At 36.3% G+C, this 22,912-nt stretch overlaps 2 protein-coding genes across 5 annotated transcripts in view; one reads left to right on the top strand and one right to left on the bottom strand.

The window, feature by feature from the left end:
- Positions 1–883: 883 nt before the first annotated feature.
- LOC148906145 (ubiquitin carboxyl-terminal hydrolase 15-like) lies at positions 884–5,432 on the bottom strand. Its single transcript, XM_089039479.1, has 6 exons — positions 5,288–5,432; positions 3,840–3,967; positions 2,590–2,850; positions 2,307–2,452; positions 1,863–1,921; positions 884–1,737 (listed from the first exon to the last, which is right to left on the bottom strand). Exons 1-6 carry the CDS (start codon positions 5,416–5,418, stop codon positions 1,707–1,709), a joined length of 756 nt encoding a protein of 251 aa, XP_088895605.1. The 5' UTR covers positions 5,419–5,432; the 3' UTR covers positions 884–1,706.
- A 4,619-nt stretch (positions 5,433–10,051) lies between these two features.
- The window catches only part of LOC116307620 (ubiquitin carboxyl-terminal hydrolase 4), a 43,445-nt gene continuing 30,584 nt past the window's right edge, over positions 10,052–22,912 (top strand). For 3 of the 4 annotated variants that reach the window (XM_031717889.2, XM_031717890.2, XM_031717888.2), the window contains exons 1-23: positions 10,052–10,196; positions 11,557–11,684; positions 12,676–12,936; positions 13,074–13,219; positions 13,605–13,663; positions 13,784–13,802; positions 13,903–13,952; positions 14,277–14,730; positions 15,205–15,315; positions 15,828–15,941; positions 16,471–16,554; positions 16,646–16,740; positions 16,989–17,057; positions 17,465–17,593; positions 17,915–18,068; positions 18,963–19,155; positions 19,852–19,922; positions 20,383–20,501; positions 21,490–21,594; positions 21,976–22,020; positions 22,116–22,188; positions 22,472–22,502; positions 22,772–22,860. In XM_031717889.2, coding sequence (XP_031573749.2) covers positions 10,066–10,196; positions 11,557–11,684; positions 12,676–12,936; positions 13,074–13,219; positions 13,605–13,663; positions 13,784–13,802; positions 13,903–13,952; positions 14,277–14,730; positions 15,205–15,315; positions 15,828–15,941; positions 16,471–16,554; positions 16,646–16,740; positions 16,989–17,057; positions 17,465–17,593; positions 17,915–18,068; positions 18,963–19,155; positions 19,852–19,922; positions 20,383–20,501; positions 21,490–21,594; positions 21,976–22,020; positions 22,116–22,188; positions 22,472–22,502; positions 22,772–22,860 — 2,730 coding nt within the window. In that variant the 5' untranslated portion in view covers positions 10,052–10,065. Of the gene's footprint in view, positions 10,197–11,556; positions 11,685–11,803; positions 11,874–12,675; positions 12,937–13,073; positions 13,220–13,604; positions 13,664–13,783; positions 13,803–13,902; positions 13,953–14,276; positions 14,731–15,204; positions 15,316–15,827; positions 15,942–16,470; positions 16,555–16,645; positions 16,741–16,988; positions 17,058–17,464; positions 17,594–17,914; positions 18,069–18,962; positions 19,156–19,851; positions 19,923–20,382; positions 20,502–21,489; positions 21,595–21,975; positions 22,021–22,115; positions 22,189–22,471; positions 22,503–22,771; positions 22,861–22,912 lie in introns of those variants that run through there. The other variant, XM_031717891.2, reaches the window with a different exon arrangement.

The raw sequence follows: 22,912 nt of genomic DNA, 5'->3' as shown, positions 1-22,912 counted from the left end.
GGTTAACTCGTGTTTTTAACCTAATTTCAAAGTTATTTCCATCTATTTGACCAATTAGTAGGTCTAGACTAAAATACTACGAGTCATGCTAATTACTGGGTTGCCTGTGGCAGCCCAGTCGTAAAATGCCTTTGGTTTTTATGTCTCCTCCATCTCGCGAAAAGTGCAAAATTTAGTGCAAAATTCTGCTGCCAGGGTTATTGTAGGGCTTCCTCGTTTTTGCCACATCACACCAGTTCTTTTTGATTTACACTGGTTACCTATTAGATATCGTATTCATTTTAAGATACTACTGTTAACATTTAAATGTTTACGTGGGCTAGCACCACAATATTTATCTGATTTGGTTTCAGTAAGTAAGGTTTCTAGGTATAACCTCCGGAATCATAAGGGCACTCTGCTAAATCCAGCTAGTGGGAAATGTAAAAAAACTTTAGGTGACAGGGCTTTTCAATCTGCGGCCCCTAAACTGTGGAACGCTCTTTCTGTTGAAATCAGGAATGAACTGTGTATTTAAATCAAGGAAATTTAAATCACTTGTCAAGACATACCTTTTTAAATTAGCTTTTACTTAGAATTTTATATATCTTTATTGCTATTTACTATATATTTTATTTATTTTATATATTTATATTATTCTATACTATACTATATTATGTTATATCTATATTTCTTTTTATCCAATTTATTTAATTTGAATGGCATAGTTAATTTCTGCGCATATGAACATATCCACATGAAATATGCGCGTTATAAATATATATATATATATATTATATATAAAAAAGTATGTAATGTGGTCTATACTGTTGAAACAGTGCTCGATGCGTAGGGATGCAGAGCAATAGATATATAGTAAAGATTGGATTAAAGACGAGACATGTTCACTGTAACTCCGAGTTTCGTGCTTACGCACTCATCAGACAGACTTTAATGAAACATATTCCTATTACTGTGATATTTATATACAAGAGGTGTAATGATTATTTACAAAAGAAGTATTGTTCGGAAAGGAGTTAATTAGCTAGGCCTGGATTTCTATTGTTCATCAGATAGAACTTGTTTTCATGTCGGCATTTGGAGATCAATTCGGATCGCTTGTTTAAAAGAGTGTCGCTGTTTGCTTTGATGATAAGTAGCTTTTCTGTTAAGCACAGGTCACACCTCTTAGAAATGTTGCTGTATGGTCTGGCTGAAGTGATGATTGTCCATTCTATGTTGTAGTCTTTGTTGTTATCTTTAAGGTCCCAGATGTATTTAGAAAGTTCGGTGCTGTTAGCGTATTTTCTATTTCGCAGAGATAGTTTGTGCTGAGTGTATCGTTGTTTGAATGTTCCTTCTGTCAGGCCAATGTAGTTTTTCCCAGTAGTGTCCTCGTTTGTTGTGACATGAGCGTTGTAGATGATGCTGGAGGAGAGGCAGTTGTTGTTTAGAGGGCATTGATCTTTTTTACGGCAGTTGCATGTTTTCTCAGAGGTGGTGGCGGGATCGGTATCGGTGTTGAAGATTTTCTTGTTGTGTTTGGTAATGGTGGTTTTCATGTTTTCCATGCAGCTGTAGCTCACTTTGATATTATTCTTATTGAAGATCCGGTGAAATCTGTGGTGCTTGGGAAAGTGTTTGTGTATGAGCTTCAGGAAGATGCTTCCGACGTTGGTTTGTACATTCTTGCTGTATGGAGGGTTGTACCAGATGATCAAAGTGAGCTACAGCTTAACAGTTGAAGACGAGTATGAGCTGCAGAGAAGATAAAACAAATGTTAGGATAAGGTTATTTCCAAAATAATTTTAGGGTATCTGGGTGGGGGGGGGGGGTGGGGTGGGGAGGGGGAAGACAGAAGAGGGGTAGGGATGGGAGTTACCTTCTTGTATTGGTCCTCTGCCAAGTACCATCTTCATTCTTCTGCTCAATAACCAGCATCTGTAATCCAATGGAATGCTTTAGCATCGAAAATTATCAATTTCCCTCAAGGTCACAACAGATCGGGAATTCAAATAAATTTTCTTCTTAAAATATTCTAAATTTTCAATAAATGTAAAAACATATATAAAACAGTTATTCAAATTTGTTTTTGCATATATCATTTATGGATGTTAAGACTATGGCTGTTTTATTGGCCACAACCCATGGCTTCATCAAACAGAGACTTGGTCTTGATCCTCCTCCTCTTCCTAAGCCTGTACACCCCTCGTGGGGTATAGACCATCAACAACATCTGAACGCCACAGAACCCTGTCTTTGTCTTGATAATTCATGATAATCATGCTCAGCCCCATCAAATAATTGTTTACTAAGAACTCGTTACCTGGCCTTGGTAGAGGCCGACATCTTGTACAGTCTGTTCTTTATTACTAAGAAGTTCAAAGGTATTCTTCACATATTTGTTCCATAATCTTGTCTCAGTTTCTTTGGGGATTTCAAATTTCTCTTTCATGACATCTTCAATATACTCTAAGAAATAAAAAAGTAAAAAAAACTTCTTTGCTGAACTGGTGGGTAACAATTTTCTCAGTTTTGACATACCTTTACATTTTTCTTCACATTTCACTTTCATAATAACACTTAATTTAAATCAATAGTTCTAATACCTAAAGTATCTGCTTTGCTGAACTGGTGGGTAATGACTTTCTCCATATCAGAGTTTTGACATAGCTTGAATTCAATCAGATACACCTCAACCTTACAGTGCTTGATGTACATGCCATACTCTACAACCTTCCTAGGGATGGGTGGTTGGTTTTCCCCTATGCCATACCAGGTTAGCAGCTTATTCCATGCTTCTTCTGGGACAAGGTTGTAGTAAAGTTCATCTATTAGGTGTTCCTTGAGGGTAAAGTTTTCATCCCCATCTTAAGAAAAAGATAGTTTAAGATTTAGAAAAAAAAACAATCATGAAAGAAAAAAATTGTTTGAAAACCAATACCAGTGACTCTTGAAGGTAGATTGAAATTTCCAAGGGCTCTTTAAGGGTATTGTAGAGCAAGGCAAAGATAAAGTCAGAAGAAATGTAAGTGATCTTGCAAGCAGAGGAAGAGGAATCAATTCGGAACCTTTTACCATTCATCTTCATTACTGCTCTGTTTAAGACTACATTATTTTCGGCATAGAAACCCTTTTGTATTAGATCAATGGAGTAGTGGAAGAGGAATGCTGAACCTTTCACCTTTTCCCCCCACTGCTGTTCTGTTCAAAACCACATTCTTTTCCATTAAAAAAACCCCTTAGTATTAGATCAATGGACTATGATGATAAAGTGGCCATCTTGTCAGAGGCAAAACAAAACAAAGATAATGGAAAATATATAGAATTTTGTGTGTTTGTATTCTATTGCAGTGCGCTGTTAATATCAATCATCATCATTACTATAACAAAGCTTTATTTGTCCCCAGGAAACCCCATTATGCCTTGCAATCCAAGATGGCTACCATATGGTTGAAGTAGTACATTGGCACATTTCTAATGCGTTTACGACTCCTGGGTGGACGGCTTAATGGTAACAGGCCTTGCGGCCCAATTTTATTAACAAGGCAGCCGGTAGATCGAATTAGAATTTAGAAGTTGATTTTTGTGGAGGGAGGGAGGAAAAACCGGAGAACCGAAGGAAAAACCCTCAAAGCACAGAGGAGAACCAACAAACAACTCTACTCACATACGACACCGAGACCGCAGGGCTCGAACCCGGGTTGCATTGGTGAAAGGCGGCGCATTAGCAGTGCATGCCACCCACACTTCCCAAGAATTTGTAGAATTTGAGAACAAGGTTCCAACGAATGAAGTTAAATGAGAACTGCCATGGATGGACTGGAATGGGAAAATGGAACCTGATATAAATATTTACCTTTAAAAAGATTAGAGTTATCTATTGGGCCAGGGTTGTCGACTTCTTCTCCAACTTCATAAACATCCCAGCTGTCAAATCCAACATATTTCTTCCATTGCTTCAGCCAGTGACAATCAATCAAATACCTGACAAAAATCAATGACAAAGAAATTTTGAAAAATAATAATCATCAAATTGTTAATTTTGTTTTTTTTTGGGTAACTCCAGTTTTCCTCTCTTCGCAAAGCCTAACAATTCAGTCTGTGTTAGCCATACATGTACCTTGACTTTGCTCATGCAGTAATAATTATTATCAGGGTAACTATGACATTGACCTATAAAGGTTGCTGAAACGTTGCCGAAAGAGGGAAGTTTGAATTTCAAAGGAGTGGACATGGTCTAAAGTTGGTTATAACCTGGGGTAACAACACAATCATCAATAGTGCAAAACTTTTGAGTGCATGGCAAGATATTTTTAGCTGTCACATTAGTATTACTCTAACAAAGTCTTTAAAAAATTTAACACATATATTGATTATCCATAAACTGTTAATGTTGATTATTAGAGACTTTTAAAGCTGTAAGGTGTTAATTAAGTAGTGTGAACACTCCATCCTTGAAAAAAGCATCCATGCTTGAAATGATCGGTCATCTACGGTGTGAGTTCTTGAATGACAAATTGAATATTCTGAAAATGTTGAGGTCTAGGAGAAAACTAAATACTCTACTATCTAGTATGTCATAACGTATAACACTGACAATGATCCTAATTATTTTATCTCTCCTTCTTTTCTACTCTTTCAATTTCTTTTTTTTTCTCTTCTCTTTTCTTTCTTCGTTGAGTGATATTCATTGATAAGTATGCAAAAGTGAAACAAAAAGTTAGATCCTTTTTCAGAGTGGTGAGGACGGTATGAAATCCGTTTCACAGAAAATAAAATGGTCAAATCCTGTTTCACGGAATAATGATAATGGCCATTCCATGTTTCACAAAAGATAAAAAAAATTAATGAATGATTTAGAAACCTTAACTTACGAAAGCATGCATATATCTAACTGCAACCTCAGTTAAGAGGCTACAAGAAAAGTCACAGCAAAATCCACTTGTAGGAAAAAAGTAATGATTAACCTTTAAGATCATTTAACCCAAAGCTTGATAAATGTAATAAAATGTCGAAAACCGGTAAATGAATTATTTCATTTCTTCCACCCTTTCCGGTTTCGTATTCCTCAAGGCAAAAAAAACATATAGCCATGACAGAGCTAAAAATCTTTCAGAAAGCAATATTATGCTATTTTAATGCTTCTTATCGTAAAAATCCAAAGAATAAAATTTAGCTATCTTAAAAAAGCTTAGGAGAATGTCATTGAACAATTTAAATTGCACTTCCGTAAGTGACAAACTAGCCGGTATCTGCCAAGATAAAACACTTACTGCCGACCTCTAAGGATGTTAATATTCTTACCAAGTGTCCCCCTTCTTTAAGGGCTTCTTCAGCAATTCGCCTATTTCAGTTTTTTGTGTTTCTAGGTCCGGTATGGAGAGAGAATTTGTGTCATTCTCTTCTCCTTCTTCTTGTCTTGCTGCACCGGCCATCTTGGAAAATTACGTCAAGCTCTCCACACCAAGCACTCAAACGAGGCTGAAATATTTCACAAGGGAGGGGATGGTAAAACGTATTTTGTGATTGTCATTCCCCAGGGTGCTGCAGTCGGGAATTACACTGAAGACTCTTTGTCAGTCACTAAAATATCACCAATTTTTTTCTACACTTTTTCTATGTACTTATACGATTTTCAACGTCATATTCATAGGTAGGAAATATTATAATCAAAAATTCATGATCATTAGGAAGCAAAACGACCCTCGACCTCCCCCCCAAGGAATGTTAGGTTATGGTACGATCCTTTATTGTTTCGGCCCTCAGGCCGAAACAGTCACTACGTTTGGTTTGCCGGCCCATAATAGTCTCCGTGCGTGTCATTTAGCTGTCAGAGTTTTGGACCTAATCCAATCATATGCCGTTTCCATCATAAGCAATGGGAAAATGTAAAACATTTCACCATGCGGAGTATTTCAAAGAGTTGCGGTGAATCTTCTCTGTGTAGACTATATTATACCTTTTCGCATGATGCCATTTTTTGGAAAAAAATATATTATTGATTTACCCTACGACAATGCGTATTTTATTCCTAAGTTAGTATCTAGGTCCAAGTCGCCAAGTAAGTTATTGAAAAGTTATCCAAAAGCTTTTGTGATTGTGCGGCAAATCAAGGCAACTTGCCAGTCTCAGCTGCCTGTGAGCATAAGATGAGAAAACTTGTGAGTTTATCTATGTAACTAACAGTTGATGCATATACATTTTGTGAAGCAAGCTTCCGATATGTTGTAGCTTCGTGCGCATCTGAGGACATGTTTTTGGTATCAGCTATTATTTAAACTAGGTCCCACAAACAAACAGTGCGTACTTTACAACTTTAAAGATAGAAGTCTGAAATCATCAGTTTTCATTTATTAATACTCTGATTTAAAGTATTATTTCTTGGATTCGGTAATATTTTTGAAGCACCAAAATATGTAAATTTTTGAAGCACCAAAAGATGTAAATTTTGAGTAGATTGGTGACGGCGCACAGGTCAAAGACAAGCCTTGTATCTTTTCGTTTGAATTGAGACTTTCGCATTGTCTTTAAGCTATGACATAAGAGCTAAATACATTTACCATAAATGTCAAAGAGCAGAATGAAGGTTTAAAAAGTATCCTACATTCAACATAGCGCGTACAGTAATGCTCATGTGCCAAAATATTTTACACCAAGTACTCTGCTCTCTGCGATACTCAGTCATTGTTTATATCTATTGTCGGATCTCTCGTTCGTTCGGCGAGACGTTATATGTACATATATGTTTTTCCCCAAAACACTACGATGTTTCAAAGCAAGAACCACTAAAATCTCAAAAAAACTTAATTACGATGTGTTTCGTCCAAGAGAATTTTAAAACAAATGTTTCCGTCGAAATTTGCGTAACACTTTGCAACGTGAAAGCGTACCGCGAGATCGCTCGTCTGCCAAGACCAAAATTCTTTTCAGCAATGCCACACAATAAATAGATAACGGGCCGAAACATCATCGCTTTCGAAGCGGTATAGGCTTGTTATCGCTAAAGTGAAACAATTTTGGCTTATTATCATCCCTTGAATTTCACTGTCATAAACAACAAGAAAGTATATAATTTCTAAGTGTAAGTTCAAGTAGAGGTTTGATACGATTGTTCAAAATTTATTGGGTTTGATATGATTCTTTTTCCTAATCATTTGGTTTTCTTATAGTAATAATGTGTCCATAACCTATTTTTAAAAAAATCGCCGAATCAGCAGTCAGGTCTAAACAAGACGCCCAACAGGCGTTCACTGGGTTACTGTACCAAGCACAGGCCTCGTCGCAATGTTAGTCAAAATTAAAAATAGTAGAATGGTTCACAGAAAGGAATGATTTCGTTTAACTTGTCTAAAACGATCTCCCTTAAGATGTTCTCTACATGATATTAAAATATTTGCAGGTTCTTCCCTTCAGGCCACGAAAGAAACAGTTTTGCGTTATATGCACGTCACGACTACTTGTGAATTTGATCTTGCGCCATGACGCAACAAGATCAAATATCGTAATGTTCTCTTTCAAAATCACCAAAATAGTGCAATAGTACCCAGAAGTCTTCACGACACCACCCACTAGTCCTTTGCGGGCATATGATAACACGGCCAAGTGCAGTAAATGTTCTTGTCATTAAACTTTGCCAGGAAATGGATAGGAAAGCATAGTTCTACTTTCGCGGATCGATATTGCTTATGTGACTGATGTCTGATCGAACTTATACTGGCTTATAAACAACCGAATAGGAATAAAAAAAATTCACTTAAAATATTGCCTTATTGTTGAAGATTTAAATCTAATAAAAAATGGATTTTAAATAAGAAAGAAACATTTCATGTGGGTAAGAAGGGATTCGAACCCACTAAAAGAAATTTAAAAAAATTTAAAAAATCGATCCCACTTTGCCATACCCCCGAGACATCCGCAGAGCTGAGGCGGCGTATGGACTTCGGACCTGACGGCGATTAAATCCTTCTGCCCTTGGGTGTACGAATTACGCAAGAAAATGTTCTAGCCGAAGCATCAGGGGAGAGACCAGCCGGCCCCCAGACCATATCGGCTAATCCCTTGCATCTCTGCCACGCACGGAATCGGTTGAAAAAATACTGTCAAAAGTCTAGTCTATTCGGTGCATTGTTTTCACGGCTATTGTTATGCTGATTTACGTGTAACCTTGGTCCAGTGGATAAATCGTTGTCGTTCAAGCACAGGTAGCCCAAGCTTGGTTTCAGTGGTGTCCTGTTATAAGGAAATGTATGGGGAATCATCAAAAAGTTCAATAAAATCATCAAAACGTGAAATAAAACCTCGAAATTTTACCTAATCATTGAGAAATAGCACTTCTTTCGCTCTGCGTGGTTATTTTTTGAATTCAGTCCGTTTTAAGGATTTTTTTCCCCATCCTTAAAACGGACTGAATTCAAAAAATAACCACGCAGAGCGAAAGAAGTGCTATTTCTCAATGATTAGGTAAAATTTCGAGGTTTTATTTCACGTTTTGATGATTTTATTGAACTTTTTGATGATTCCCCATACATTTCCTTATAACAGGACACCACTGAAACCAAGCTTGGGCTACCTGTGCTTGAACGACAACGATTTATCCACTGGACCAAGGTTACAGGTGAATCAGCATAACAATAGCCGTGAAAACAATGCACCGAATAGACTAGACTTTTGACAGTATTTTTTCAACCGATTCCGTGCGTGGCAGAGATGCAAGGGATTAGCCGATATGGTCTGGGGGCCGGCTGGTCTCTCCCCTGATGCTTCGGCTAGAACATTTTCTTGCGTAATTCGTACACCCAAGGGCAGAAGGATTTAATCGCCGTCAGGTCCGAAGTCCATACGCCGCCTCAGCTCTGCGGATGTCTCGGGGGTATGGCAAAGTGGGATCGATTTTTTAAATTTTTTAAAATTTCTTTTAGTGGGTTCGAATCCCTTCTTACCCACATGAAATGTTTCTTTCTTATTTAAAATCCATTTTTTATTAGATTTAAATCTTCAACAATAAGGCAATATTTTAAGTGAATTTTTTTTATTCCTATTCGGTTGTTTATAAGCCAGTATAAGTTCGATCAGACATCAGTCACATAAGCAATATCGATCCGCGAAAGTAGAACTATGCTTTCCTATCCATTTCCTGGCAAAGTTTAATGACAAGAACATTTACTGCACTTGGCCGTGTTATCATATGCCCGCAAAGGACTAGTGGGTGGTGTCGTGAAGACTTCTGGGTACTATTGCACTATTTTGGTGGCTTTTGTAAGAGAACATTACGATATTTGATCTTGTTGCGCCATTTCGCAAGATCAAATTCACAAGTAGTCGTGACGTGCATATAACGCAAAACTGTTTCTTTCGTGGCCTGAAGGGAAGAACCTGCAAATATTTTAATATCATGTAGAGAACATCTTAAGGGAGATCGTTTTAGACAAGTTAGACGAAATCATTCTTTTCTGTGAACCATTCTACTATCTTTTGACTAACATTGCGACGAGGCCTGTGCTTGGTACAGTAACCCAGTGAACGCCTGTTGGGCGTCTTGTTTAGACCTGACTGCTGATTCGGCGATTTTTTTAAAAATAGGTTATGGACACATTATTACTATAAGAAAACCAAATGATTAGGAAAAAGAATCATATCAAACCCAATAAATTTTCAACAATCAAACCTCTACTCGAACTTACACTTAGAAATTATATACTTTCTTGTTGTTTATGACAGTGAAATTCAAGGGATGATAATAAGCCAAAATTGTTTCACTTTAGCGATAATAAAGGATTGTACCATAACCTAACATTCCTTGGAGGGGAGGTCGAGGGTCGTTTTGCTTCCTAATGATCATGAATTTTTGATTATAATATTTCCTACCTATGAATATGACGTTGAAAATCGTATAAGTACATAGAAAAAGTGTAGAAAAAAATTGGTGATATTTTAGTGACTGACAAAGAGTCTTCAGTGTAATTCCCGACTGCAGCACCCTGGGGAATGACAATCACAAAATACGTTTTACCATCCCCTCCCTTGTGAAATATTTCAGCCTCGTTTGAGTGCTTGGTGTGGAGAGCTTGACGTAATTTTCCAAGATGGCCGGTGCAGCAAGACAAGAAGAAGGAGAAGAGAATGACACAAATTCTCTCTCCATACCGGACCTAGAAACACAAAAAACTGAAATAGGCGAATTGCTGAAGAAGCCCTTAAAGAAGGGGGACACTTGGTAAGAATATTAACATCCTTAGAGGTCGGCAGTAAGTGTTTTATCTTGGCAGATACCGGCTAGTTTGTCACTTACGGAAGTGCAATTTAAATTGTTCAATGACATTCTCCTAAGCTTTTTTAAGATAGCTAAATTTTATTCTTTGGATTTTTACGATAAGAAGCATTAAAATAGCATAATATTGCTTTCTGAAAGATTTTTAGCTCTGTCATGGCTATATGTTTTTTTTGCCTTGAGGAATACAAAACCGGAAAGGGTGGAAGAAATGAAATAATTCATTTACCGGTTTTCGACATTTTATTACATTTATCAAGCTTTGGGTTAAATGATCTTAAAGGTTAATCATTACTTTTTTCCTACAAGTGGATTTTGCTGTGACTTTTCTTGTAGCCTCTTAACTGAGGTTGCAGTTAGATATATGCATGCTTTCGTAAGTTAAGGTTTCTAAATCATTCATTAATTTTTTTTATCTTTTGTGAAACATGGAATGGTCATTATCATTATTCCGTGAAACAGGATTTGACCATTTTATTTTCTGTGAAACGGATTTCATACCGTCCTCACCACTCTGAAAAGGGATCTAACTTTTTGTTTCACTTTTGCATACTTATCAATGAATATCACTCAACGAAGAAAGAAAAGAGAAGAGAAAAAAAAAAAGAAATTGAAAGAGTAGAAAAGAAGGAGAGATAAAATAATTAGGATCATTGTCAGTGTTATACGTTATGACATACTAGATAGTAGAGTATTTAGTTTTCTCCTAGACCTCAACATTTTCAGAATATTCAATTTGTCATTCAAGAACTCACACCGTAGATGACCGATCATTTCAAGCATGGATGCTTTTTTCAAGGATGGAGTGTTCACACTACTTAATTAACACCTTACAGCTTTAAAAGTCTCTAATAATCAACATTAACAGTTTATGGATAATCAATATATGTGTTAAATTTTTTAAAGACTTTGTTAGAGTAATACTAATGTGACAGCTAAAAATATCTTGCCATGCACTCAAAAAGAGTTTGCACTATTGATGATTGTGTTGTTACCCCAGGTTATAACCAACTTCAGACCATGTCCACTCCTTTGAAATTCAAACTTCCCTCTTTCGGCAACGTTTCAGCAACCTTTATAAGACAATGTCATAGCTAACCTGATAATAATTACTGAGCAAAGTCAAGGTACATGTATGGTTAACACAGACTGAATTGTTAGGCTTTGCGAAGAGAGGAAAACTGGAGTTACCCAAAAAAAAGCCTTGATATAATATAACGAGTCAAGTTTTGTTCATTGGGGATAACAAAATTAACAATTTGATGATTTTTTTTTTTTTAATTTCTTTGTCATTGATTTTTGTCAGGTATTTGATTGATTGTCACTGGCTGAAGCAATGGAAGAAATATGTTGGATTTGACAGCTGGGATGTTTATGAAGTTGGAGAAGAAGTCAACAACCCTGGCCCAATAGATAACTCTAATCTTTTTAAAGGTAAATATTTATATCAGGTTCCATTTTCCCATTCCAGTCCATCCATGGCAGTTCTCATTTAACTTCATTCGTTGGAACCTTGTTCTCAAATTCTACAAATTCTTAGGAAGTGTGGGTGGCATGCACTGCTAATGCGCCGCCTCTCACCAATGCAACCCGGGTTCGAGCCCTGCGGTCTCGGTGTCGTATGTGAGTAGAGTTGTTTGTTGGTTCTCTTCTGTGCTTTGAGGGTTTTTCCTTCGGTTCTCCTGGTTTTTCCTCCCTCCCTCCACAAAAATCAACTTCTAAATTCTAATTCGATCTACCGGCTGCCTTGTTAATAAAATTGGGCCGCAAGGCCTGTTACCATTAAGCCGTCCACCCAGGAGTCGTAAACGCATTAGAAATGTGCCAATGTACTACTTCAACCATATGGTAGCCATCTTGGATTGCAAGGCATTATGGGGTTTCCTGGGGACAAATAAAGCTTTGTTATAGTAATGATGACGATTGATATTAACAGCTCACTGCAATAGAATACAAACACACAAAATTCTATATATTTTCCATTATCTTTGTTTTGTTTTGCCTCTGACAAGATGGCCACCTTATCATCATAGTCCATTGATCTAATACTAAGGGTTTTTTTAAATGGAAAAGAATGTGGTTTTGAACAGAACAGCAGTGGGGGGAAAAGGTGAAAGGTTCAGCATTCCTCTTCCACTACTCCATTGATCTAATACAAAAGGGTTTCTATGCCGAAAATAATGTAGTCTTAAACAGAGCAGTAATGAAGATGAATGGTAAAAGGTTCCGAATTGATTCCTCTTCCTCTGCTTGCAAGATCACTTACATTTCTTCTGACTTTATCTTTGCCTTGCTCTACAATACCCTTAAAGAGCCCTTGGAAATTTCAATCTACCTTCAAGAGTCACTGGTATTGGTTTTCAAACAATTTTTTTCTTTCATGATTGTTTTTTTTTTCTAAATCTTAAACTATCTTTTTCTTAAGATGGGGATGAAAACTTTACCCTCAAGGAACACCTAATAGATGAACTTTACTACAACCTTGTCCCAGAAGAAGCATGGAATAAGCTGCTAACCTGGTATGGCATAGGGGAAAACCAACCACCCATCCCTAGGAAGGTTGTAGAGTATGGCATGTACGTCAAGCACTGTAAGGTTGAGGTGTACCTGATTGAATTCAAGCTATGTCAAAACTCTGATATGGAGAAAGTCATTACCCACCAGTTCAGCAAAGCAGATACTTTAGGTATTAGAACTATTGATTTAAATTAAGTGTTATTATGAAAGTGAAATGTGAAGAAAAATGTAAAGGTATGTCAAAACTGAGAAAATTGTTACCCACCAGTTCAGCAAAGAAGTTTTTTTTACTTTTTTATTTCTTAGAGTATATTGAAGATGTCATGAAAGAGAAATTTGAAATCCCCAAAGAAACTGAGACAAGATTATGGAACAAATATATGAAGAATACCTTTGAACTTCTTAGTAATAAAGAACAGACTGTACAAGATGTCGGCCTCTACCAAGGCCAGGTAACGAGTTCTTAGTAAACAATTATTTGATGGGGCTGAGCATGATTATCATGAATTATCAAGACAAAGACAGGGTTCTGTGGCGTTCAGATGTTGTTGATGGTCTATACCCCACGAGGGGTGTACAGGCTTAGGAAGAGGAGGAGGATCAAGACCAAGTCTCTGTTTGATGAAGCCATGGGTTGTGGCCAATAAAACAGCCATAGTCTTAACATCCATAAATGATATATGCAAAAACAAATTTGAATAACTGTTTTATATATGTTTTTACATTTATTGAAAATTTAGAATATTTTAAGAAGAAAATTTATTTGAATTCCCGATCTGTTGTGACCTTGAGGGAAATTGATAATTTTCGATGCTAAAGCATTCCATTGGATTACAGATGCTGGTTATTGAGCAGAAGAATGAAGATGGTACTTGGCAGAGGACCAATACAAGAAGGTAACTCCCATCCCTACCCCTCTTCTGTCTTCCCCCTCCCCACCCCACCCCCCCACCCAGATACCCTAAAATTATTTTGGAAATAACCTTATCCTAACATTTGTTTTATCTTCTCTGCAGCTCATACTCGTCTTCAACTGTAAGTACATTTGTATCTTTTGATATCAGGGACAGTTAATCACATACTTAATTATGATAGAAAAAATCTATTGAATTTTAAAAAAACATTTGTTTTACAGATAACATCCAGTAATGAAACTTCTAGCTATGGGTCATCCTCTTCTTATGGGTATGTAAAACTATGTAATAATAAATGCCTAAAATTATTGGAATTCTATACTATCCCAATATACATGTAGGAAAGCTATTCCCTGTAGACACTTTAAGCTTCTCACATAATATTAATATGTAGCTCTATCAAATCCTTTGAAAATTCTAACCATTCTAACCATCCCCCACCCCTCCCATAGTTGGAAAAGTGTTCACATGTAATCATTGAGAAAATTTTACACAACTGATTTTCTCAGGCAAATTTTAATTAAACTGCTGAAAATCCAATATTTATGATCCATTTTTTATATTGACAACAGCGTTCTTTTCTTCACATTGGCAGCTTTAGTTCAGGTTACTGGGGTAGCTCTTATGGCAGTGATAGAAAGACAATCCACAACAAACCTGGTCTAACTGGACTTGCCAACTTAGGAAACACATGTTTTATGAACTCAGGGCTGCAGTGTCTAAGCAACACCATGATGCTCACCAAGTACTTTCTCTCTGATCAATACAAATCAGAACTCAATGTAGATAATCCTTTAGGAATGAGAGGAGAAATAGCCAAGGCTTTTGCCGATCTTTTAGCACAGTTGTGGTCTGGCCAGTATTCTTCTGTTGTCCCAAGGAATTTTAAAACACAAGTTGGGAGATTTGCACCCCAGTTTTCTGGGTACCAGCAACAGGATTCCCAGGAATTACTGGCATTTCTTCTGGATGGGTTGCATGAGGATTTGAATCGTATTAAGAAGAAACCTTATATTGAGATTCAAGATGCCAATGGTAGACCGGACAAGGTAAATGATTGTTTTTGAAGATGTTTAAAACTACTTGCATCTTCGAATCATTGTATCATCACACTGTATAGGGTTAACCTTTATCTTATCCTCTTCCATCTTTCCCTATCCTTTCCTATTTTACCACATCTTGTTTTTCCCTCTTCTATTCCATCTTATCCCATCGTGTCCAATCATTTTATATTCCATTCCATCTTTTTTCTTATCCTTTTCCATTCTATCCTATCCCTATCCATTCCATGCCATTTTATAAATTTCCACTCTATTCCACTTCCCATAATTTCATGACTTCATGTCCCTGTCACTTCCTATATCCCACCCACCCCTCCCTTATTTCTCATCTCATTTTAACCCATTTTATCCCATTTTATTTCATTCTATTTCATTTTGGTTTCTTTGATTCAGGTAATACTCTATTTAAAATCATTTAAAAAAATCATTTTGCCCATACTTATCCTTTATTTCTACTATCAGGTCGTAGCCCAAGAAACATGGTACAACCACCGACAAAGAAATGATTCTATCATTGTGGACATCTTCCATGCACAGTTCAAATCCACTCTTGTTTGTCCAGAATGCGATGAGGTTGGTTGTTTATTAATCTCATAAATAATAAATCAATAGCCATATGGATATACCGCACAGCCCAGAAAACATTCACCCACCCACCCCCTCACAACTCTCAGAAAATAATTTCTGGAACAACACATAGAAATGATTAGGATTAGTAACGCATTTTATCGAAATAATTATATGAACATTTATATATACAGAATATATATGTACATATGACGTGTATGTGTGGAATATGTGAATATAGATATTATGCACATACATAAACATACATATATATTCGTAACTTATTTGGAACTAAGTTGATGTGCAATTATGTACAAAACGCCAAATAAAATATGTCTGTCTAGAAATGTTAAGGGCATTGGTATAGATGATCAACAATCCTAGATTTCAAACATTATTTAGAAACATCATAGAAAATATTTTCAAACTTGTCTAGTCATAGCACTAGCTGTGTGCTACTGTCATGCAGTACTGTAGAAACTGTAATATAATTAAACTCATTTCTTTTTTTTTTTCAGGTTTCTGTAACATTTGATCCATTTTGCTATCTATCACTTCCATTGCCCATGAAGAAGGAAAGACAGATAGAATTCTTGTTTTTCAAAGATGATCCCGTGGAAAAACCTATCTTGGTAAGAAGTAAGAAAAATATACACTCACATATCCCATCTTATGTTCCCATTCTTTTCTATCCCATTCTGGGTTCCATCTCACCTTATCCTACCAACTTATCCATTCTTCCATCTGTGTCATCTATCACATTCATCCATCCCATCTATTTATTCATTCTGTCTCATCTATTCAATATCCCCACCATCTATTCCCATCCATCCATTTGTATATTCCATCTATCCCATCCATCTTTCCCACCTATTCATGTATTCTATCCCATCCATTTATTTTATTCACTGCATCTATTCCCATACAATCTCCTTTATGATTTATGATTTTTTAAATGGTTTTACATGGCGCTCTTTTCCATATGGATATGATCAAAGGACTCTTAACAATAAGTTATGAATGAGATATTAGTATTCCATCCATCCATCCATCCATGTATTTTATCCATCCATCCATGTATGTCATCCACCCATCCATTTTGACATTCCATTATATCTTTACATTATTTTTGAATTTTCATTTATTTTGTTTTAATTAAAGTACAAGCTTTCCTTCCCTAAAATGGGTAACATCAGTGACTTCCTTGAGGTAGTTTCCAAGGAGACAAAGGTTCAAAAAGAAAAGGTTTGTTACCTCTGTCATATATCATTTCATTTCATTTTCCATTTATTCCTTCATTCCATCTCATCCATTCTTTTTTTCCCCTTTTTTCCAGATGATTATGTGTGATGTGTACAATCATCGTATCCACAAAGTCTTCAAAACCAGGGATTCAATTACTTCAATTCTCGATAGGGATGAAATTTTTGTGTATGTGAGACTAACTTTCTAGCTAAAATTTATTTTATTGAAAATAATATTACAGGTGTTGAAATCACTTGCCTACACTTCACACTCTCTTACATTCATTTGATGCAGATATTATTTATTAAATTGTTTTACTCAATGGACACCATAATGAGTGCCTACTGTCTACCTGTAAGAGATCAGTTAGAAGCAATTATTTTACAACAACAACAAAGAAACTTTTTTGTATTTTTTTCTACTCCTTCTCATAGATATGAACTGCCAACAAGGATTGATGACCCAGATGTCATCGTCCTGCCTGTATACCAGAGAGAGAAAAGGTATGTCATCTATTTGATAACTAAGTATTTCAAACTTCAATAATGATTCATCATCAGAGGTCAGACACTTAGGTTCGTTACCATCAGGTTTTTTGTTAACCTTTTTTGACCCTCAAACCTCAAAGCCTCAAATTTGATCTAAAATCTGAAATAACCTCTGGGCTGATCTAAGTCAGGGCATGGCTAACTCACAGATTAAACCCTGAAACAACCTCTGGGCTGATCTAAGTCAGGGCATGGCTAACTCACAGATCAAACCTGAAACAACCTCTGGGCTGATCTAAGTCGGCATAGCCAACTCATTGGTGAAATGGAATTTAACATGTTGGGTTTTGGTAGAGGGAAAAAAAATAGGTTAAAAAACACAGTTGAGGATAGGTTTGCATTTATTTTGTTGTACTTTGCAGGACACGTGTAACTGGTTATCACAGTAGCAGCTCTGCTAAAGTCCTTTTTGGCTACCCTTTCTTTGTGGCATTACCAAAGAAAAGTTCTAAATACAGTAACTTGTACGAACTGGCTTTGAATAAGATAAGGTGAACATTAATATCAACTACAAACTTTCTAATCTTTCACTTTACATTTACATTTATTAATAACTTCATCTATAATAACAATACCCTTTTTACTCCGAAGAAGGACGAATGTCTGAAATATCAGTATTTTTGCAATTTTTTCCTTTTTATTCGTTTGTTGTTTTCAACACACCAATGCAGAAACCAACTAGTAACCACTAGTCATGTCATAATCAGTCTTTGATATAATTTTTGACCAATTTAAGAAAGTGTGAGAAATTGAATATTCAATGTTAGTGGGGTATGAAGGCTAAGTATGATTTATGTCTAATTTTTTATCAGACGTTTTGTGAAAAGTGATGAAGCAGCTGTTGAAAACGAAGAAAAGACAGGGGAAGAGAATGGAGACATTGAAATGAATGAATGCAAAAATGAAGAAATTGAAGATGACTCTGACAAAGAACTTGAACAAGCATACAAGAATGTAACTGTAAATGTACGTGTAAGAACAATTAGGCCTAGGGTAAACGGCAAACTTTCCATGCACTGAACTTAATTACATCAAAGAATGCCGCCTCATTTTCACCTGATATCCATTGTTTTTAATGAGTTCGGTGCATGGAAAGTTCGACGTTTGCCCTAGGCCTTAGCAAACAGTTGTGCTCTGCTCTTCAACTGTTTTTTTTCCTTGCTTCTTGTTTATTATTTTAAACACCTTTCCTGCAAAAAACATCTCCTCACCCATTCCATTCCTTTCATCCTATCCATCTTATCCCATTAACTTTCATCCATCTCTGTTCATCCTTTAATCCAAAGCATCTTTTTATTTCCATTCATATCTTTGCTTTGTTAGTGGAGTAAGGATTATGGATCCATCTCTTCCAATCCCATTCATTTATCCCACTACACTCATCCATACTTATCCATTGCCATTCATCTGTTCATACCGATTCATTTCCATCTATCCATCCATCTGTTCCCATGCATTCTTTCGGTTCATCAAAGAATATCCATTCTTATCCATTATCAATCATAATCGTTTATACTGATCCATTGCTATTCATCCATCTCTTCCCATCCATCTCTTCCCATCCATCTCTTCCCATCCATCCTTCCCATTTATCCATTCATTCATCTGCCCATCCTTGCATTCTTATCAATAGACCATTTTTAAGTTCCAAATTACAGCTGTGTTTCTTGATTACAACCTCGATAACACCCTCCAATTTGGGCAGAATGTTCACATGTTCCAGTCAAGGTCCGTGGCATTTGCATTCTTTACCGTTGGTATTTATGAATATAATAATTCATCCACCCATCCATCCACCCATTCATTCATCCATCCATTCATCCATTCTGATGATAGCTATCTATATTATTCACTCCCAAGGGAGATGACAATGAAAATGATGAAGACAACCAGCATTCCAACAAGAAAGATGAATCCCAGAAAAAGCAGAAAAATGACATTGATGAGAAAACTAAGAAAAAAAGCCTTCTGTTTGACTTAACTCTGGTCAACATGTATGGCACTACTGATATACATGCACTATCAAACGATAGTAAGCCACTTAAACTGACAAGTAAGAAACCCTTGGAAAATGATCAGTATTTTTAATGCTTTTATGTTAAGTTTGAAAAAAAACTCAAGCAATGCTAAAACCATAAACTTGAATCTTAAATATTGTAAGAGTAAACTATGTAATGTTTACAATATGAGCAGGCCTATTGTATTGGCTATACAATCATTAACTAGAGACAAGTGATTGTATGGCTGATACAACACAGAAGCGAATGTTGTTAATAACTTGTGAAATTCTGTGAATAATTCTTTTGGGACATTTTGAATTCATATGCTCATGACCTAATGACAACCACTAGTGTTGTATAAGAACTGTATACATCCACTAGTGATTGTATCTAATTGCCATTTTCATTGCAAGGTTTGTTTCTGACTTACATGTCATTTATACGACCTGATTTCTGAAATTGGATTGACTTAGACCTTCATTAATTATGCACGAATTTTAATGTACACTGTACTGTACGTAAACTGCAACCTGAATTTCTAGTCCCCTATGGTTATTTAAGGTTGTCAGTACCCCTTTAAAAGTTTTCTTGCATTAACTATTTTATTTGTAAATTATTTCTTTCTTGATGTATATAAATTGTTGACTTTAATGAAATTATCATTTTAAAAGAAATTGTAATAGGCTAGACTAGTTTGTTATATTTATCAAGAAAGTGATATATAAGTTGTTTTTTTCTTACTTTTTAAGATCAATGCTATGTATCATTGGATTGGAATTCAAAGATGAAAGAAAACTTTTATGATGTGTCGCTGGCAGAGGTGAGTAGAGTTATGGATGTAAAATAAGTAGACAAAATAAGATGAGAGGAAGGGATGGAAAAGAAATGAATAAAAGAAAAGGAATAGAGAAAGGCGGTAATGGAAAGGGTTCGAGTCCCGCTGAGCTCGGTGTCGTATGTGAGTAGAGTTGTTTGTTGGTTCTCGCCTGTGCTTCAAGGGTTTTCTGGGTTCTCCGGCTTTCCCCCCTCCTCAAAAACCAACTCCTAAATTCAATTAGAATTACAGTGGATGAATAGCTACTCTGTAGAAATGCCACTGTTAAATCCCATTTATTCATATTTTTTATTTTATTTATTAATTTATATTTTATTAATTTATTTTTTATGGAAAGAAAGCTATGGAAAATGAAATAAAGAAAGGGAAGGAAAAGAAAGACAAGTCTGCCCTTTATAGTCTGGAACATTTCCTGAAAATATTGGTTTATTTTTTTGTTGAATAGGACCGCGAAGAACATGAGAGTGTCCACAGAAAAGCCACACAAAAGAAGAATACCGTTCGTCTACATGATTGTATTCAGTTATTCTTGAACAAAGAGAAGCTTGGAGAGAAAGATCCCTGGTAAATATGTAATCATGATGCATATTGTTTTACCTGCCCCACACACGAGATATATCTAATGGTCAGCTGTAAACAAACTTTTATTATCGGAATATTGATGTTGGTGTGTTTTACCTGCCCCACACACACGAGATATATCTAATGGTCAGCTGTAAACAAACTTTTGTTATCGGAGTAGTGATGTTGGTGTGTTTTACCTGCCCCACACACACGAGATATATCTAATGGTCAGCTGTAAACAAACTTTTGTTATCGGAGTAGTGATGTTGGTGTGTTTTACCTGCCCCACACACACGAGATATATCTAATGGTCAAACAAACTTGTTATCGGAGTACTGATGTTGGTGTGTTTTACCTGCCCCACACACGAGATATATCTAATGGTCAAACAAACTTGTTATCGGAGTACTGATGTTGGTGTGTTTTACCTGCCCCACACACGAGATATATCTAATGGTCAGCTGTAAACAAACTTGTTATCAGACTACTGATGTTGGTGTGTTTTACCTGCCCCACACACGAGATATATCTAATGGTCAGCTGTAAACAAACTTGTTATCAGACTACTGATGTTGGTGTGTTTTACCTGCCCCACACACGAGATATATCTAATGGTCAGCTGTAAACAAACTTGTTATCAGACTACTGATGTTGGTGTGTTTTACCTGCCCCACACACGAGATATATCTAATGGTCAGCTGTAAACAAACTTGTTATCAGACTACTGATGTTGGTGTGTTTTACCTGCCCCACACACGAGATATATCTAATGGTCAGCTGTAAACAAACTTTTGTTATCGACTACTGATGTTGGTGTGTTTTACCTGCCCCACACACGAGATATATCTAATGGTCAGCTGTAAACAAACTTTTGTTATCGGACTAGTGATGTTGGTGTGTTTTACCTGCCCCACACACGAGATATATCTAAAGATCAGCTGTAAACAAACTTTTGTTATCGGACTACTGATGTTGGTGTGTTTTTAAGGTATTGTCCAACATGCAAGAAACATCAACAAGCCACCAAGAAGCTTGATCTTTGGTCTCTCCCTGAAGTACTGGTAGTCCATCTTAAGAGGTTCTCTTACACGAGGCAAGTAAAGTCATAACATGTCAATATAAGTCCTCAAAGTATTCTATCTGACTATTTCTACTACCAGACACCAGAAATCAAGATACACATACAACCTCCAAGATCCTTCGAGCTTCCAAATGTTAATTGCCCCCCAGTCAAAACACAGAGATTAACAGAAGTAACGTCTATTGATATTAACATTGTTATGGAATGCATTGTGATAGACTGTGGGTTTTGATATGGTGTTGATTGTGGTAGTGGTGGTGTTTATGGTGATGGTGATGATTATTGTGGTGGTTGTGGTGGGCCTTGTGTTGATGGTAATTGTTTGTCTTATCGTATCATTTGTTGTTGTTTTGTGTACAAGATTTCATTCTCTGATTGCTATTTCTATTGCAGTTTCTGGAGAGATAAACTCGATACATTTGTAGATTTCCCCTTGAGGTGAGAAAATATTCTAATACCTTTCATAATCATCTTCTAAAACTTCCATGATTAAACATCTTCTAATTCTATTCTATTTTTCTTATATATTTCAGTGGACTTGACCTCTCAGAATTCCAAGTGTGTGAAGACGCACCAAAGCCGACCTACGACCTGATTGCTGTATCGGTATGCTGCAGCTATTAGTCGTTCCCAAACACACGCGCGGAATCGTACAATATGCCGTCGCAAATAAATAAAGTTTTGGTTAAAGTCATTCAAAGTGTCTTTATGGCATTGTCGAAAAACACAACCTTTTCCAGAACCTATGGAATGTCATGGAAACGACTTGAATGACATCCTCCAAACACTGACGCGACGATGATTTCTCGTGTGTTATTGAAAACGACAGTAATTAGAATTCATTCAGTATATTCTTGTTTATTGACTCAGATTTTTTATCTTGCTTTAGAATCACTACGGAGGAATGGGTGGAGGCCATTGTGAGTATAAAACCTTTTTTCCTGTATTAACCCTTTCTAAGTGTTATAAAGATGATTTGGACAGATTATACGGAAAAAATGGGAAGCTATTTCATTGTTACGGTGTGGTATAGCGGGAATCTGCTCTACGTGAGAACCTTTCTTAACCCAAAAGAGGTGTACGAAAAAAAATGACAAACTACTTAAATGTTTAATGCAGTATGTTGTAACGAAATTAAGTAAAGTTCGTTTCCCATTCTTCCCATTCCCATTCCATTGTATGTTGTCAGATACGGCTTACGCAAGGAATCACGAAGACGATCAGTGGTATTCGTACGATGACAGTAGTGTTACTCCCATCGGAGAAAATCAAATCGTGGTATGTATTTACTTCAATGCATCCTTATACACAACTCATCCTCCTTACGCTT

This window comes from Actinia tenebrosa, unplaced genomic scaffold, assembly GCF_029948245.1.
Source record: "Actinia tenebrosa isolate PJP-AT-01 unplaced genomic scaffold, QUT_ActTen_1.0 PGA_scaffold6__47_contigs__length_16458017, whole genome shotgun sequence".
Taxonomy (NCBI): Eukaryota; Metazoa; Cnidaria; class Anthozoa; order Actiniaria; family Actiniidae; genus Actinia; species Actinia tenebrosa.
This window is presented reverse-complemented; position numbering and strand designations above follow the sequence as displayed.

What these genes read in the sequence shown, in the direction of transcription:
- LOC148906145 (XM_089039479.1), bottom strand. Translation starts at nt 5,418, where the DNA reads ATGGCCGGTGCAGCAAGACAAGAAGAAGGAGAAGAGAATGACACAAAT. An exon ending in CAGCAAAGCAGATACTTTAG is followed by an intron (nt 2,453 to 2,589) that starts GTATTAGAACTA and finishes TTTATTTCTTAG; the next exon opens with AGTATATTGAAGATGTCATG. An exon ending in CAGAGGACCAATACAAGAAG is followed by an intron (nt 1,738 to 1,862) that starts GTAACTCCCATC and finishes TCTTCTCTGCAG; the next exon opens with CTCATACTCGTCTTCAACTG.